The sequence below is a fragment of the Macaca fascicularis genome, chromosome 15 (genome assembly GCF_037993035.2).
Source record: "Macaca fascicularis isolate 582-1 chromosome 15, T2T-MFA8v1.1".
In the NCBI taxonomy this organism is placed as follows: Eukaryota; Metazoa; Chordata; class Mammalia; order Primates; family Cercopithecidae; genus Macaca; species Macaca fascicularis.
The window spans coordinates 40,349,932-40,365,543 of NC_088389.1; the positions used below are offsets into that span (position 1 = coordinate 40,349,932).

At 38.5% G+C, this 15,612-nt stretch overlaps 1 protein-coding gene and 1 non-coding gene across 6 annotated transcripts; one reads left to right on the plus strand and one right to left on the minus strand.

Annotated features, from left to right (window-relative positions):
* Positions 1–2,728: 2,728 nt before the first annotated feature.
* TLR4 (toll like receptor 4) lies at positions 2,729–14,600 on the minus strand. Of its 5 annotated transcripts, none has more exons than XM_065530149.2 (4): positions 14,377–14,600; positions 10,647–10,768; positions 10,228–10,394; positions 2,729–6,570 (listed from the first exon to the last, which is right to left on the minus strand). In XM_065530149.2, exons 3-4 carry the CDS (start codon positions 10,365–10,367, stop codon positions 4,350–4,352), a joined length of 2,361 nt encoding a protein of 786 aa, XP_065386221.1. In that variant the 5' UTR covers positions 10,368–10,394; positions 10,647–10,768; positions 14,377–14,600; the 3' UTR covers positions 2,729–4,349. The 5 variants fall into 5 exon arrangements, with proteins under 5 accessions (XP_065386221.1, XP_073874201.1, XP_045229666.2 ...); XM_074018100.1 differs by having other exon boundaries at positions 10,197–10,394; XM_045373731.3 differs by lacking the exon at positions 10,647–10,768.
* Positions 10,860–10,966, plus strand: LOC123569331 (U6 spliceosomal RNA). The gene has a single exon (XR_006692959.1). It is a non-coding gene; the product is annotated as a U6 spliceosomal RNA (small nuclear RNA).
* Positions 14,601–15,612: the final 1,012 nt, after the last annotated feature.

The following is a 15,612-nucleotide window of genomic DNA, read 5'->3' on the forward strand; positions in this document are numbered from 1 at the left end:
GTCCGGAAGAAGACTGGGGTCTGACAATCCCATGAGTCGAGACCGAATCAGAAAGAAATGCTTAATTTTACTTACAGTCACTTCTGTGGTTCCACAGGCTGGAAAAGCAGCAATTACTTTAGTGCTGTTACTGAGAAGACCTCCCAGTGCTTCTCCTAGTGCCCTCTTTATAAAGGCTTAGAGGAGTACTCACCCATAAGGACAGTGTCCCTGTATTGAACATAATACATGATTTTCAATCCTTAGAGAAACGTTACAAAGTCATATTTCTATTCTCATTTTACATTTGAGCTAAGTAGACTCAGAGAAGTGGAGCCAAGGCACACAGTTGATAAGTAGTGAATCTGAGTTTTGACTTTCTCCAAAAGCCACACTACCCAAAGCACCAGAAAAGTGGAAAGCACTGTGTTAACGCTCATTCTCGGTGTCTTTCTCTCCTCTTTTTGTTCTATGTCCAGATTTTCTACTTATTATTGATTCACCCTATTGTTCACGTATCCCTTGTTTGAAGCTCCTTCAAGTCCTCTATGGAAAGATAGGGTTATAAATGAATCATTTGGTGTGTATGACATATATGCATATGTATTGGCTTAATGATTCATGGCTTCAGTTGAGAAACCCTTGACTAGTGTCAACCACACAGAAAACTGCAGGAGTTTCACTTCCTGTTTTGCCAACTTTAAGCATGAAGCAATTGGGTGTGGAAGAAAGAAAGTGTCCTTGAGTGACCTGGAGGCCCAGGCTCAGGTTTTGTCACTTTCCTACTCTGTGGCCTATTGACAAATTTACTTTATCGAACTTCAGCTTTGCCATCAATAAAATGGAAAAAGTAATTATTGATTTGCTACCTCACTCAGCTAATGAGATATTCAAATATGGTTATAGTTTTGTGAATATGTTTCAAGTTGTAAGAGATCACACAAATTTAAGGCATTATAATTGGCATTAATTTTTGCTTATTCCACCCTTCATCCCTCTTAAATCCAGAGGATTTAAAGAGCTACAAAGAGGCTGTCTGAGGCCTGACTTTACTCTTTCTTCTCCTTCTGTTCTATGCATATAATTTCTTTCCCTTCTTGTCCACCTCACCTGCCATTTCTAGAATTTCCATCTGGGAGAGGGAATTGACAGGAAGAAGGCCAATGTCAGCCTTGGATATTTCAGCCCTGAAATACTCCAAGTTGTATGTTGATCTTCCTTCTCAGAGCCTTGTACATTTGCTTGAATAAACACATTTATGCAGAATTCGTATTCAAATACAAATAGAACCACACTTACATGTAGCATGGATATACACAAAATCACACATTTTCAAGCATACTAAGAAATTGATGCATACATCTATAGACAAACAATCATGTATGTATGTTAGTTCCTCACTTATCCACAGTTTCACTTTCCCAGGTTTTGTGGTCAGTTATCATCTGAAAATAGGTGAGTACAGTACAGTAAGATATTTTGAGAGAGACAGCGAGAAAGAAAGAGATCACATTCACATAACTTTTATTACAATATATTATTGTAACTATTCAATTTTATTATTAGTTGTTAATCTCTTACTGTGCCTAATTCAGAAAATGAACTTTATCTTAGCTATTTGTGTATAGGAAAACATATTGCATATATGAGGTTTGGTACCATCTGGGGTCTCAGAGACCCACTTGGGGTCTAATAACATATCCACCAAGCATATGAGATAAGGGGAGACTGCTGTACAAGCACAAGAGTAGAGAACCCATCTCAAACAGCCATAGACATCCACTTCAAATGGATGTATTCTTCAAGAAATAGAATCACACTCTGTACTATACAGATATGATCATGGAGACACACACTTTCAAATACATACAGCCCTGATAAGGATACACAGGGAGATGTGCACAAATGCACACATCTACTTTCACTAGTACATGAGACATAGAAACACACCCAGGGATGCTCAATCACCCTAGACCTGCTCAAACCAAACACACTCCGAAACACTCAGTAACAAACACTTCTGAGTGTGGTCATATTTCCAGTTTTGACAACTGAATTTTGTTGTCTTTTCTTTTTTATAACTTCATTCAGATATAATTGATATTATAAAACTGCATATATTTAATGTATATAATTTGATGAGTTTAGACATAGTTTCACATACCTGTGAAACCAACACCACAATCAAGGTAATAAATATATCCATCACCTCCAAAAGCTTCTTTGTGTATATATATATGGTAAGAACACTTAACATGAGATCTAACCTCTTAACAAAATGTTAAGTGCATAATACACTATTGTTAATTATAGGAACTCTGCTATACAGCTGATCTTTAGGGCTAATTCATCTTGCATACTATAATTTTATACCAATTAGACAACTCCCTATTTCTACATTTCTCCCTTCCTCCTTTTCCCTAGGAACCACTGTCCTATTCTCGCTTCTATGAGTTTGACTATTTTAGAACCTCATATAAGTGAAATCAGGCAGTGTTTGTCTTTCTGTTACTTGCTTATTTTACATAGCATAATGGCCTCCAGTTTTATTCATGTTGTCATAAATCGTAGGATTCCCCCTTTTTTAGGCTGAATAATATCCCATTGTATATGTATGCACATTTTCTTTGTCCATTTATTTTTCAATGGAAATTTGGGTTGTTTCCATAACTTTGGAAACAGTGATTGTGAACAGTGCTGCAATGAACATGGGAGTGTAAATATTTTCTTGAAATTCTGATTTCAATTATTTTGGGTATATATACAGAAGTGAGATTGCTGGATCATATAGTAGTTCTATTTTTAATTTTTGAGAAAACTCCACACTGTTTTTCACAATGGCTACATCATTTTCCACTCCCTCCAACAGTGTAGAAGGGTTCCAATTTCTCTATATCCTTGATGACACTTCATTTTTTTTTTTTATAGTAGCCACTCTACCTGGTATAAGGCGATATCTCATTGTGGCTTTTATTTTCATTTCCCTGATGACATCCTCATTGTCCTTTTCTTGAATGTTCTGTTTCTGGGGAAGCTGGATGAACATTGTTTTCTGGGAACCTTCTTTATATGAATCCCATTAATTCCAGACACATTGTTTTCTCAATGATAACATCCACTCTTCCCAAAATGTAGTCAGGGAGCATTGCCCAACAGAAAACAGCAATGTATACTTCCTACCTTGAATCCCTTCACAAATAGTTCTCCTGGCAGTGAAGAGGGTACACAGGAGGGATCCCAGCCCTCTATGTCTCTCTGCAGAGATTCAGAGATCCATCAAACATCACTTGTTCTGAAAAAACAAAATAGACTTCTACTGCAACTCATTTCATGAGGTCACCCCAGGTTTATCAGTCCATGTTTCTGGAATCAAGAAAAAGTGACCTCCTGAGGTCATCCCACTACCTTCCTGCCTCTAACCCAAATTGTCCATGATAAGAACAGGAAGCAGAAAATTTCTTCCCCTGTTAAAAAAAGTGCCCCCTTTAAACAAATTATTTCAATGCTGCTTTCAGACAGTCATAACTTAGTAGGCAATAACTTTGCAATGACATCGAGTGACAAAGTGACAGAAGGTACTTTACATACTTCCTTGAAAAATAGTGGTTAAATAAATGTGGATATTTGAAGCAGGTCTCGAACAACCTTATTTATGATATTGGCTTATAGGCAAGACATAAAAAAATGAAAACTTGATATATACAAATAAAAATATATCAGGGGTGATTAGTGAAAAAATAGAACATGCTCGAGAATGACCAGGATGGTTGTGGGCATGTGTTAATCAGGTTTCCTTAGGAATTAGCCACTAGACCTTAACCTCTGTAAGGAGACTGACTTAAAATTGAAGGGGCATCTTGCATCAGGAGCCCACTGAAGTCATCAAGTAGAATTTAAATTGTATTCAATCAAAAAGGAAAAAGTGAACACTCAGTTCAGTCAAAACTACCAAAATGGTTTTATGATGGCCATAACATAATACATAATATAATTTCCATTCAAAAGACTCAGGAGAAGAACAGTGTCTCTTTCTGCTTTCTCTGTCTTTATTCAACGTGATGAGGTAAGAGTTGAAATGACTTTCTCTGTCATAGGTTCCTTGGCTGAGTTGGTTGAAACGCCCACCTGGAAGGCTCTGTATTTTAATCTAGCATGTATTCCCTCTGCACTGGAAGCTCCTTGAGATTAGCAATCCCGCATATCTTGTGCACCATGGAATGACTTGCCCTTAGCATAAGGCCTGGCATGTGGCAGCATTTAATACTTATTAACTGAACAAGTGTTGGGCCCAGCTGGGCAAGAAATGCCTCAGGAGTTTTTTATTTTTCCTCTTCAGATAGTTGTTGCTTCTTGCTAATTGCATCCTGTACCTACTGTTCTTCTGGATTCCACGATCTGCCATCCAACAGGGCTTTTCTGAGTCGTCTCCAGAAGATGTGCTGCCCCAGGACACTGTCCTCCCACTCCAGGTAAGTGTTCCTGCTGAGAAGACGGTACAGCTCCACCTGCTGCCTGAGCAGGGTCTTCTCCACCTTCTGCAGGACAATGAAGATTATGCCTGCACGACTGCTCAGAAACTGCCAGGTCTGAGCAATCTCATATTCAAAGATACACCAGCGGCTCTGGATGAAGTGCTGGGACACCACAACAATCACCTTTCGGCTTTTATGGAAACCTTCATGGATGATGTTTGCAGCAATGGCCACACCGGGAATAAAGTCTCTGTAGTGAAGGCAGAGCTGAAAGGGAGGCACCCCTTCTTCTAAATTCTTTACTAGTTCATTCCTTACCCAGTCCTCATCCTGGCTTGAGTAGATAACAAAGGCATCATAGATGTTTTCACCTCTACCATACTTTATGCAGCCAGCAAGAAGCATCAGGTGAAAATAGAACTTATAGACCAGAACTGCTACAACAGATACCACAAGCACACTGAACACAGACACACCAATGATGGTCTTATTCATCTGACAGGTAATATTCAAACTCAGCACCGGCATGCCCTGTTTATCTGAAGGTGTTGCGCATTCCATTCGTTCAGCTTCCACCAAGAGCTGCCTCTGGTCCTTGATCCACTGCAGGAAACTCTGGTGTTCACAAGTACAAGCAAAGTCATTCTGAGTAAGATTTAAGAAAGCTAGACTACTTGGAAAATGCTGTAGTTCCTGGTTGTTGGAAGTCATTATGTGATTGAGACTGTAATCGAGAACCTGGAGGGAGGGCAGACACTTATAAGGAAACGTATCCAATGAAAAGAAGTTGTTGTGGCTCATATTTAGTACCTGAAGCTTGTTGAGTGTGTCAAATGCTGTTGGAGACAACTGCTCCAATTGACACTGAGAGAGGTCCAGGAAGGTCAAGTTTTTCAGATCTGTGAAGATATCTGGAAGGAAGTTTTCCTGGAAAGAATTGCCAGCCATTTTTAAGACTTTGAGACTGAGCAAGCCATCGAAGATGCCATTGAAAGCAACTCTGGTGTGAGTATGAGAAATGTCAAGGTAAATGAGGTTTCTGAGTGATAGGAATACTGAAAATTGACTCATCTGTTTCAAATTGGAATGCTGGAAATCCAGATGTTCTAGTTGTTCTAAGCCCAAGAAGTTTGAACTCATGGTAATAACATCATTGAAGCTCAGATCTAAATACTTTAGGCTAGTTGTCCCAAAATCACTTTGAGAACAGCAACCTTTGAAACTCAAGCCATTTCTACTGAGATCTAGAAACTCAAGGCTTGGTAGATCAACTTCTGAAAAAGCATTCCCACCTTTGTTGGCAGTGAAAGTAAGCCTTTTGAGAGATTCGAGTTCCAATGTGGGAAACTGTTCAAATTTACAGTTAACTAATTCTAAATGTTGCCATCTGAAATTATAAGAAAAGTCTTCTACCCTTTTAATATTCACACTCACCAGGGAAAATGAAGAAACATTTGCCAAACAATTAAATAAGTCAATAATATTATCGAGGTAGCAGTCTAAGTATGTTAATCGGAATTCTTCAATGGTCAAATTGCACAATCCCTCCAGAGAAGATTTGTCAAACTCTTCCAAGTTTCTTTCATTTCTAAATTCTCCCAGAACCAAACGATGGACTTCTAAACCAGCCAGACCTTGAATACAAGTTTTCATTACATTTAAATCATCAAAATTACTTCTCAAAGTCAGCTTATGAAGCCTAATTTCTTTAAATGCACCTGGTTGGATAAAGTTTATAGGGTTCAGGGACAGGTCTAAAGAGAGATTGGATAGGGGCATTTGATGTAGAACCTGCAAGTCTTTGCAATAAATATTTTGAATCTTGTTACTGGAAAGGTCCAAGTGCTCTAGATTGGTCAGATTAGAAAAATACTCAGGTAATTTGAAAGACTGGATAAGATTGTGAGCCACATTAAGTTCTTTCAAAGTTTTGAGATGTCCAATGGGGAAGTTCTCTAGAGATGCTAGATTTGTCTCCACAGCCACCAGCTTCTGTAAACTTGATAGTCCAGAAAAGGCTCCCAGGGCTAAACTCTGGATGGGGTTTCCTGTCAATATTAAGGTAGAGAGGTGGCTTAGGCTCTGATATGCCCCATCTTCAATTGTCTGGATTTCACACCTACAGGAATAAAAATACATTGATTATATAACATTTCTGCTGAATAAGAACCTAAAATAGAATATTAATCCTAGTCATCCAGTTCTTCACACGGGATGTGATGGGTCAAAGACATCAAGCAGGACAGATGATGATGGCATGAGCAAATAAGAAGCCCCACAGATTGAGTATTGTCATACTGTCTGCAATGATAGGCTCTTTTTTGTCATGTTAGGCATACATGATAAGCAGAGGAGAAAATCCATAAGAAGGAAATCAGTTAAACGTCAATAATTGACATATATAAAGATTGTGCAGTTGATAAACCATGTAATAGCCTTGGATCAAGTTTAGCCATTTTCTGTCACACAAAATTGTAATTATACATCTGATTGGTACAGATAATATGGATAGTTGTTAGTTGTTAGCCAAGATAAATGACTAGTAAATATCAATTTCAGAGATACGAAAAATTACACATAAGTGTCATGGATACTCTTAATGTTTATGAAAAGTGCATACATGATAGCTCGATACTTGAAAGTTGTTGTTATCAGAGGTAAATGTTTGTAACCTGTGATAGCAGCGAGTTTTGTGAAAAAAAGTGAAAATCATGTGCTATAAGAGTTCACATCCAGAGAACTGTTGTGGACGAAGAGAATCAAAGTAGGCTTCTCTGAGAACACTTAAGCTGAAAATTGAAAGATGAGTAGAAGTTAACGATAAAAGGAGGTGAAGTGAACAGCAAACACAAAAGCCCCAAGGTTGACAGCAAAAAATGACACACAGAGTAATCATGACAAATAGCTTCCATGGTTGGAGTACAGAGATGAAATTGGAGTGTACAATATGGAGTTGTGGAGAAAGAAGATTTCCAATTAGGCAGAGGTTTACCACCCAGATGAAGGGTTTTGAATTTTATCCCAAGAGAAATGAAAGCCATCCTACATACAATGTTCAGAGACATGTCCTAGAGATAGGGCTTTGATGCAGCCAGCAAACAGCAAGCCATCACGATAAATGATAAATTCCTGTATCATTGCAGGTGCTTGTCAATTACAACGTACAAATAAGTTCTATCTTAATCCAGTCTGAATTACATTTATAATATTCCCCACCCATTTTAGCTTCTTCAGGAGTTTCCTAGATAATAAAAGCATTGTGGTCCAAGCTTTTGTTATTTATTGGTAACTAGATAAAGGATAAGCAGTATACTAGAAAGAACACTGGAAGAGTGGACAAAAGAGCTTGGGTTTGGTGCTTCTGCAGTGCTCTCCTACTGGGTGATCTTGAATACCTCTTTTCCTCTCTAGGTTTTAGTTATCACATTTATAAATCAAACAGCTGAACTTGATTATTTATGAAGTTCTCTCTTTCAATTATACGATTTTTACAGCCCATCATTCTATCTCTGCATTGCTGTATACATCAGGCAAGAATTAAAGGGTCTTGCTGTATCTCTATATCATTACATTGGTGATAGTCACTTTAGAGAAGTAGAGTATTAAGACAAAGAGAACAATTAAGTTGGATTCTGGAGATGTGAACTTAAATCTTTGGTCTGTGGCTAACAAGCAATGATAATGTGTATAAGTCACTTAAATTATTCAAGCTTCAGTTTCTTCATCTATAAAAAGAAACATACATATATATTATAGATTTCTATGGGGGAAGAAGGCTGCCTGGTCTATCACAAAGCATTCTTACAAGACTAGTTGAGTTATTGTATGTGAACACTGTATGAAAAGGCAAAGGATGTCTATTGTGCTATTATTTGTGCTTGCCCTAATTCAGAATCTCCTATGGGCTAGCTAGAAGGGAAGCTAGCCTCTTATAAGCACAGATTTAAGGTTTCTGGGGCAAGTTTCTTGGGTATCTAGTGGATTGAAGATGAATTACATAACAGACATTGTTTGGTGAAAAACTACTTGTTTGAAAAAAAAGCGGGGGGAGGGGGAGAGGTGGTCTACCTTAATAGAGTATGTGACAAAATTTTCATGCAGAAAACTGAAATTTAGAACATAATGGCATAGATTCAGCTGATAGCCATTATCCTAAGCAAATAAACAAAGGAACAGAAGGCCAAATACCATGGGTTCTCACTTTATAAGTAGGAGCTAAACATGGGGTACACATGGACATAAAGATGACAAAAATAGACACTGAGGATTACCAGAGAGGGGATAGAGAGAAAGCAGCAAGGGTTGAAAAACTAACTACTGGGTACTATGCTCAGTACCTGAGCAATGGTATCAACTCTACCCTACACCTCAGTATCACACAATATAACCATGTAAACCCCTGAATAAAAATAAAAGTTGAAATTATTTTAAAAAATGAATGAAATTCTGTAAGAAAAATACTTTATGCTTACAAAATATACTTTATAAAAATTTAAATATATACAGCATATTAATATTTATTATCACATTTAATCCAGCAGGATAAGTTGCATCATTTCCATTGATCAGACATGAAAACTAAGACTAAGGGAGATGAAGTAATATGCCTAAGGTTACATGGTTATAAACGTTGGGGGTAAACTTGGCTCCAGTCTTCTGACCCCAACAGGGCTCTATGCACTATACCACTGCCTTTGAATTGTTCCATTACCGCTTTGTTTTACCCTACCTTTATCCAAGTTAGGGTATAATAGGTCGTATGTTCACTCTTCTACAGAAATGTCTGCTCTAAAAAGGATTTTCATATTGTGACCTTAGTCTTTATCAATAATTTCTATAATAAAAAATAAGTAAAATATTTTGAAATGTTTTACAAACCACTGCAGAGAACATTTCCATTATCTAGTTCGATTTGCAAATAAGGCCCCGATGATGAAAACCCTTTTAGAATTTTGTTCCCTTAAAATATCATGATGACAGTTTCACCTGCCACAACAAACGATATACTTCCCTGCATCAGAAAAGAAAATCTTAGCCACTATTCCCTGCCCACAGCAGATGTTTTCCTTTAATCTTGACATCTTTCTCCTTGGATTACTTGTCTTTTCCTAATTCCCTATCCTCTACCCTACTTTTAATATTCTAGACATTGTTTGAATCTTATGCAGTTTATGAAATCTTTCTTGACTACCCGCCACAGAGAAGTCCCTCTTTTGAAAAATACAATTTGTTACCTTTAGTTTAGATATAGTTTATCACCTATTGTTATATATTGCTATATTTATATCAGCTTCAAGATCCAAAAAATCGTAATTAAATTGTGTTGAAAATATGCTATGTACCCAGGACCATACCCAGGACTTTAAGGTATTAACTCTTTCAAGAAGATATGCCTCCTTAACAACAGGGGCTGTGTGTTATATATCAATATATGCCTGTCTTCTTGCAGAGTGTATAACATATAGTAAGTAGTCAATAAATAGCCACTTATGAAAGAATTTAAGCTAATTTTCTCTCCTGTCTTAAAAGAAAACCTAAAAATTAGAATTTCCCTTAGAAGCTGTCTTAGCCAACTGCCTATTTCACAGATGAGAAAATTGAGACCTGAAGAATAGAGGTAGCATGGTCAAGGTTATATAGTTAATAAGACATCTGTTGTATGAATGAATAAGTGAATGCAGATGAGACTCCACCAAGCAAGCATTCCACTCCAATGATGAAATGATAGGACAATGAACATCTCACCTTGTGCAGTATGTAAAAGTGCATTCATTACCTGGATAAATCCAGCACCTGCAGTTCTGGAAAACGGAGGAAGCTATAGCTGCCTAAATGCCTCAGGGGATTAAAGCTCAGGTCCAGGTTCTTGGTTGAGAAGGGGATGTTGTCGGGGATTTTGTAGAACTTCAGCTCCATGCATTGATAAGTAATGTTAGGAACCACCTGCAATGATTACACACAAAATGAAGTGTCTTTACTGCATAGTCTCCCAACTCCCCTCTCCTAGACCAGAGATGGTGCGGGGGCGGGGAGGCTCTTTTTGTGCAAGCACAAAATTCAGTCGACCTTTTTTCATCCATCTGTCCATTCTTCCATCCATCTATCCATCCATCCATCCGCTCAATTCATACTTATAAAATATCTTAATCTAGATTAGAAAGTAAAGAGCAAATACTATGTGCTCAGCATTCTAACCTCTGTGATAAAATGGCAGCATTTAGCAAGAAGCAATGGAATCAAGGGGTGAAGGGCTGAGGCTCCGGAGTCTGAAAGCTCTGGGTTTCATGCCAGCAATTCCATGTGGTTTAGGGCAAAGTCTTTTAAAACAAAACAAAACAAACAAAAGAAAAACCTCAGTGAGCCTCATTTTATCAGATGTAAAATGTAGGTATTAAAATATCCAATATTGTGCTTGCTGCAGTAGCACACATACTAAAATTGGAAGCATACAAAAAAGATTAGCATGGCCCCTACACAAGGATCACACACAAATCCATGACACGTTCCATATTTTCATGATCTATGCAGCAAATCACCATGGCACACATTTACCTATGTAACAAACCTGAATGCTCTGCACATGTACCACTGAACTTAAAATAAAAGTTGGAAATACAAAAACTAAATAAAATATCCAGTATCATTCTAAATACCCCACATCATCGGGGAGACTGTCTGGCAGTCAAGATGTCCAGACCTTCGTTAGTCATGGCCCGGATTTTGACAGCTGCATTATTTTTCTTGGCTCATTGACCCCTGTTGTAGAAATAGGGGGAAATCTTTAGAGTGCATGGATTCTCATGGTGGAACCTAGTAAATAAGGTCAAGTGCTTTATGCTGTCTTCGTTCTTACGCTGCTTTCTAGCCTACTTTCCCACATTTTTTGTAAGCCTAATTCTCTAACGCTCCCATCTAATTTCTGAACGCTCTCATTTTCTCTGACAAAATTCCTTGCAGAAGCCAGCTAATTGTAGTTTTCTGTTGTTTGAAACCAGTAGAATCTGTTTGAAGGATTAAATGAGATACAGTGTTTAAAGAGCTTATTTAAAAGCCCACTGCAGTATAAGTGATCAATAGATGTTAACATTAATTATTATTATCTATTATTAATCCCTTACCATATGCCAGCATAGCTCTTGTTTGTTGTATACTTTCACTTAATCTTCAAATAAGCATTTTAAAGATGAGGAAAATGGAAATTCAAAGAGATGAAGTAATATGCGCAAAGTCAGAGTTCAAACACGCAGATCTTCATTTGTATGTCTGCTTAAATGTTACAAGCCATGGAGCCTCAAAGACAGTACTGCCTAATAGAAACAGAGCCAGGCACTCTTTCTTTGCCCTCTTTTATTCCCTTTCACAGGATGCACCACCATCTAACATTATGTTGTCTATGTGATTGTTGCCATCGGATTGTTCATCTCCTGTACTCCATTGCAAGTTTCAGTGGGTTTGCCCACTGCTTTGTCTCCGGCACTCAGAATGGTGTCTGGCAAATGGTTGATGCTCAATAAATATTTGCTGAATCAATAACTGATTGAATAACTGATTAAATGAAGGTTTACTTAAGTCCACATTGTAGACATTTTCTGCCAAGCGCTGTGGGCATTACAAAGAAAAATACGATGTGGCTCCAGACTTCAATGGACTCACAGTCTAGAGTAAGAGTTTAGATGGGAGCAAAGCTAATACTGTCTCAAGGGGCCGTAAAATAGGCTTAGAAAATTTGTCCTGTGGTTCAGAGAAAGCAGAGATCGAGTCCGTATTCAGGAAAGGCTTCCCAGAAAAGGAAGATTTTAAAGTGGGTCTCGGAAGATGAGTAAGGTTTAGATATGTGGAAAGGGGAAGAAAAAACATGTCGTAAGGAGAGGACAACATGAGCATGGAAAGAGTGGAAAACAAACTTAGATTAGCTGGTGAGTGGTAGGAGTGGTGAAACCTAAGTAAGAGGGCAAACCAGATCAGGAGGGCCTCAGACTTTGTCCTGCAGCAATTATTTCAATCATTTATCACATATAAATTTAGTGGCTACTGTGTGCTGACCACTGGAAATATAGTGGTCCTTGCCAATTCCGTTACAAAGGAAGAGAGAGAAAATAAACAAACAAAAATATAAAATGTTGTGCTCCAGAAAAAAAAAAATAAAGCAATAAAAGGGAATTTGAGGCAAATAAGTGAGGCTGGAGAGCTCTACATGGGGCAATCAAGGAAGACTGCCCTGAGGAGGGGACATGTAAGCAGAAATCTGAATGGAGTGATTAAACCATGAAAATGACCAGGGCTGCACTGACCAATACGGTAGTCACTTGCCATACACAGTTATTAAACACAAGAAACGTGAATAGTCTAAATTGAGATGCATGGTAAATGTAAAATATATACTAAATTCCAGATTTAGTACCAAACAAGCAATGTAAAATATCAGTAATAGGTAAATATATATTAAAATTTTAAACATTATTTTAAATATGTTAAGTTAAATAAAAATATTAAATTCACTTGTTTCTTTTTTTAATGAGGCTACTAAAAACTTTAAAAGTACATATGTGGTTCACATAATATTGCCATTGGATAGCACTGATCTAGCATTCTAGGTAGAAGAAATAGCCAGTGCAAAGGCCTTGTGGTAGAAACCTGTCCTAATGGCAATGGAGAGTTATCAAAAGTTTTTAAGGAGATAATTTGTTAGATCAAAGCTTAAGGAAAAATAATAACAACAAATGCAAATACATAACAAACAAGAACGTGCAGAATGAATTAAAGGAAGAAGACTGGAATCAGGAAAGCAGTCACTGTGTAAGAGTCAACGCCAGGGGAAATGAGGGCCTGCCGTACAGTGGCAAGAAGGGGATGGGCAGGTATGGACAGGCTTCAGGGACTTACAGGAAATCGTACATGGGGAAAAGAAGAAGTCAAGGTTGGCTGTGGTTTTATCTCGCAGTGAGCCTAATTAGAAAATCTATCTCCACTAACCTAACAGCAGAGGGATACAGAGAAGAAGACAAGGAGGAGGACTATGGGCGGGGAATTGAGGGAAGGGATGGCTTTGAGATAATGAATTAGTCTTTGCTAAATATTACTTGATTTTCTCCCATATCCTCAACTTCAGGACTGCAGCTGGCTTTGCCTCTCTTGAGTTTCTGACCCTGCCTCACTGTAAATCATTTTCTTAGCTGTTCGGCTCTACTATGGGTTTCTAAAGCAACTGTGAAGTCTGTGCAGGGGAAAAACAAAAAAGATCCATCATGAATAAGATTATCAACCAGCTGATTGGTATTTCACCAAGAAACAAACTGTTGCAATAGCTGATATTATACATATTTCCCTCTTGCTTTTTTCTTCTCTCTCTCTCCTTTCCTTTTTCATTCTCTTATTTTTTTCATCCTCTGGACTAAACTATATGACTGCATACAGAAATCTGACACCCACTTAGAAAGTTCTTTCTGTAGAGACACACACACAAAAGCCATCTTCTTCCTGAGATTGACAGGAGCAGGGGGACTGCCTGAAGCTGAGTGTAAAGACCACCGGTGGGAAGAAATGACACTGAAGCAGTCTGTTTATTCTCTGGTGAAGAAGGTATTATAATTCTCTTATAGATGCGAAAGCTAGTCTCAGACAGGTTTGATAATTTTTTCACGCAGCCACAAGGTAGCAGAGCAGGGACCTTACGCAGATCTACGTAACCTAATGCACTCAAAATCTCCAAATGGAACAAACCTGTTAGCACTCAAAATCTCCAAATGGAACAAACCCCCATTGGCTGCCTTTAGTGCCCTTTAACAATGAATTACTTGATCTCTGTGGCTTCTTGAGTCTTTAAGGTAATTTAACTCTTTTTTTGCAAAAATAAACCAGGGCACACAGTGAGAAGCTCTGGGCAGAAGTGAGGGAGAGTTCAGAGGCGCTGACTCCAGCCACATACCTCCACGCAGGGCTCCCAGCTTTCTGGTCTCACGCAGGAGAGGAAGGCCATGGCTGGGATCAGAGTCCCAGCCAGGCGCAAGGCAGACGTCATCCTGGCATCATCCTCACTGCTTCTGTGAGCGACAGTGGCCCTGTGAACGCGTGGCTCGCTCACCGTTTCACCGTTTCACCGGGCAGTTTCTGAGGCACTGGTGTCTTCTCTTCCTCAAGCCGGTGCCCCACAGCAATTGGTACATTCAAAGCAGTTCTGGGCTACAGGGTGAGAGGAAGTGAAAGTTGCAACCTTAGCATTCTGGACTTTTGTTTGTCTAATAGTTATCTCTTTTGTCACAGGAGAGGAAGTTAGAAGGAGAAGAAGAAAACGCCTGCAGACCAGTGGCTAAAGAAACAGCAAGAGGAAGCTAGTTGGCTTTTATCCCAGGAAGTCATCTGACCTCTGTCTGGGCTTGGCGAATTTAGGAAAACCATCAGATACTGTTAAAATAGCCCTTGCAACTCTCTAGGATGATGGTGATTTTCCAGTTTTGTTTCAGCTGTGGAAACACTATTTGTATTAGTTTGCTGGGGCTGCCATAATGAATTACTACAGACTGGGTGGCTTAAACCACAGAGATTTATTTTCTCACAATTCTAGAGGCTTCCAGTCTGAACTCAAGATGTCAGCAACTGTGTCTAAATTCTAATCTCCCCTTCTTATAAGGACACCAGTTATGTTGGATGAGGGCCCACCATAATGACCTCATTCTACCTTACATACCTCTTTCAAGGCTTTCTCTCCATATATGGTCATAATCTGAGGCAGGGGGTTTAGGACCTCAATATATAAGTTTTTGCAAGGATGCAATTTGGTCCACCTCTTCTTGTGAAGAAACTCACATATAAAACTGAAAATAAAGCTCCAGTGAAACACTGAAAAGTACAAGAAGATTGGGAAAAGTCTGGGACTTCAGAATTGAATATACTGAAGTTCAGATCTCAGCTGGGTGACTCATGGCCTCGAGGCATTGGTCAAGTCACGTAAACTACTAAGTTTTACTTTCTTTCTTTTTTTCCCCCCATTTTCCTTGTTATGGTAAAATCACATAACATAACATGACATGACATAACATAACATAAAATGTATTACCTTGACCATTTGTATGCGTACAATTCTGTGGCATTAATTACGTTCATATTTTTGTACAATCACCACTATTCATTAAGCAATAACTCCCCATTTCTCCTTTCCCTAGCC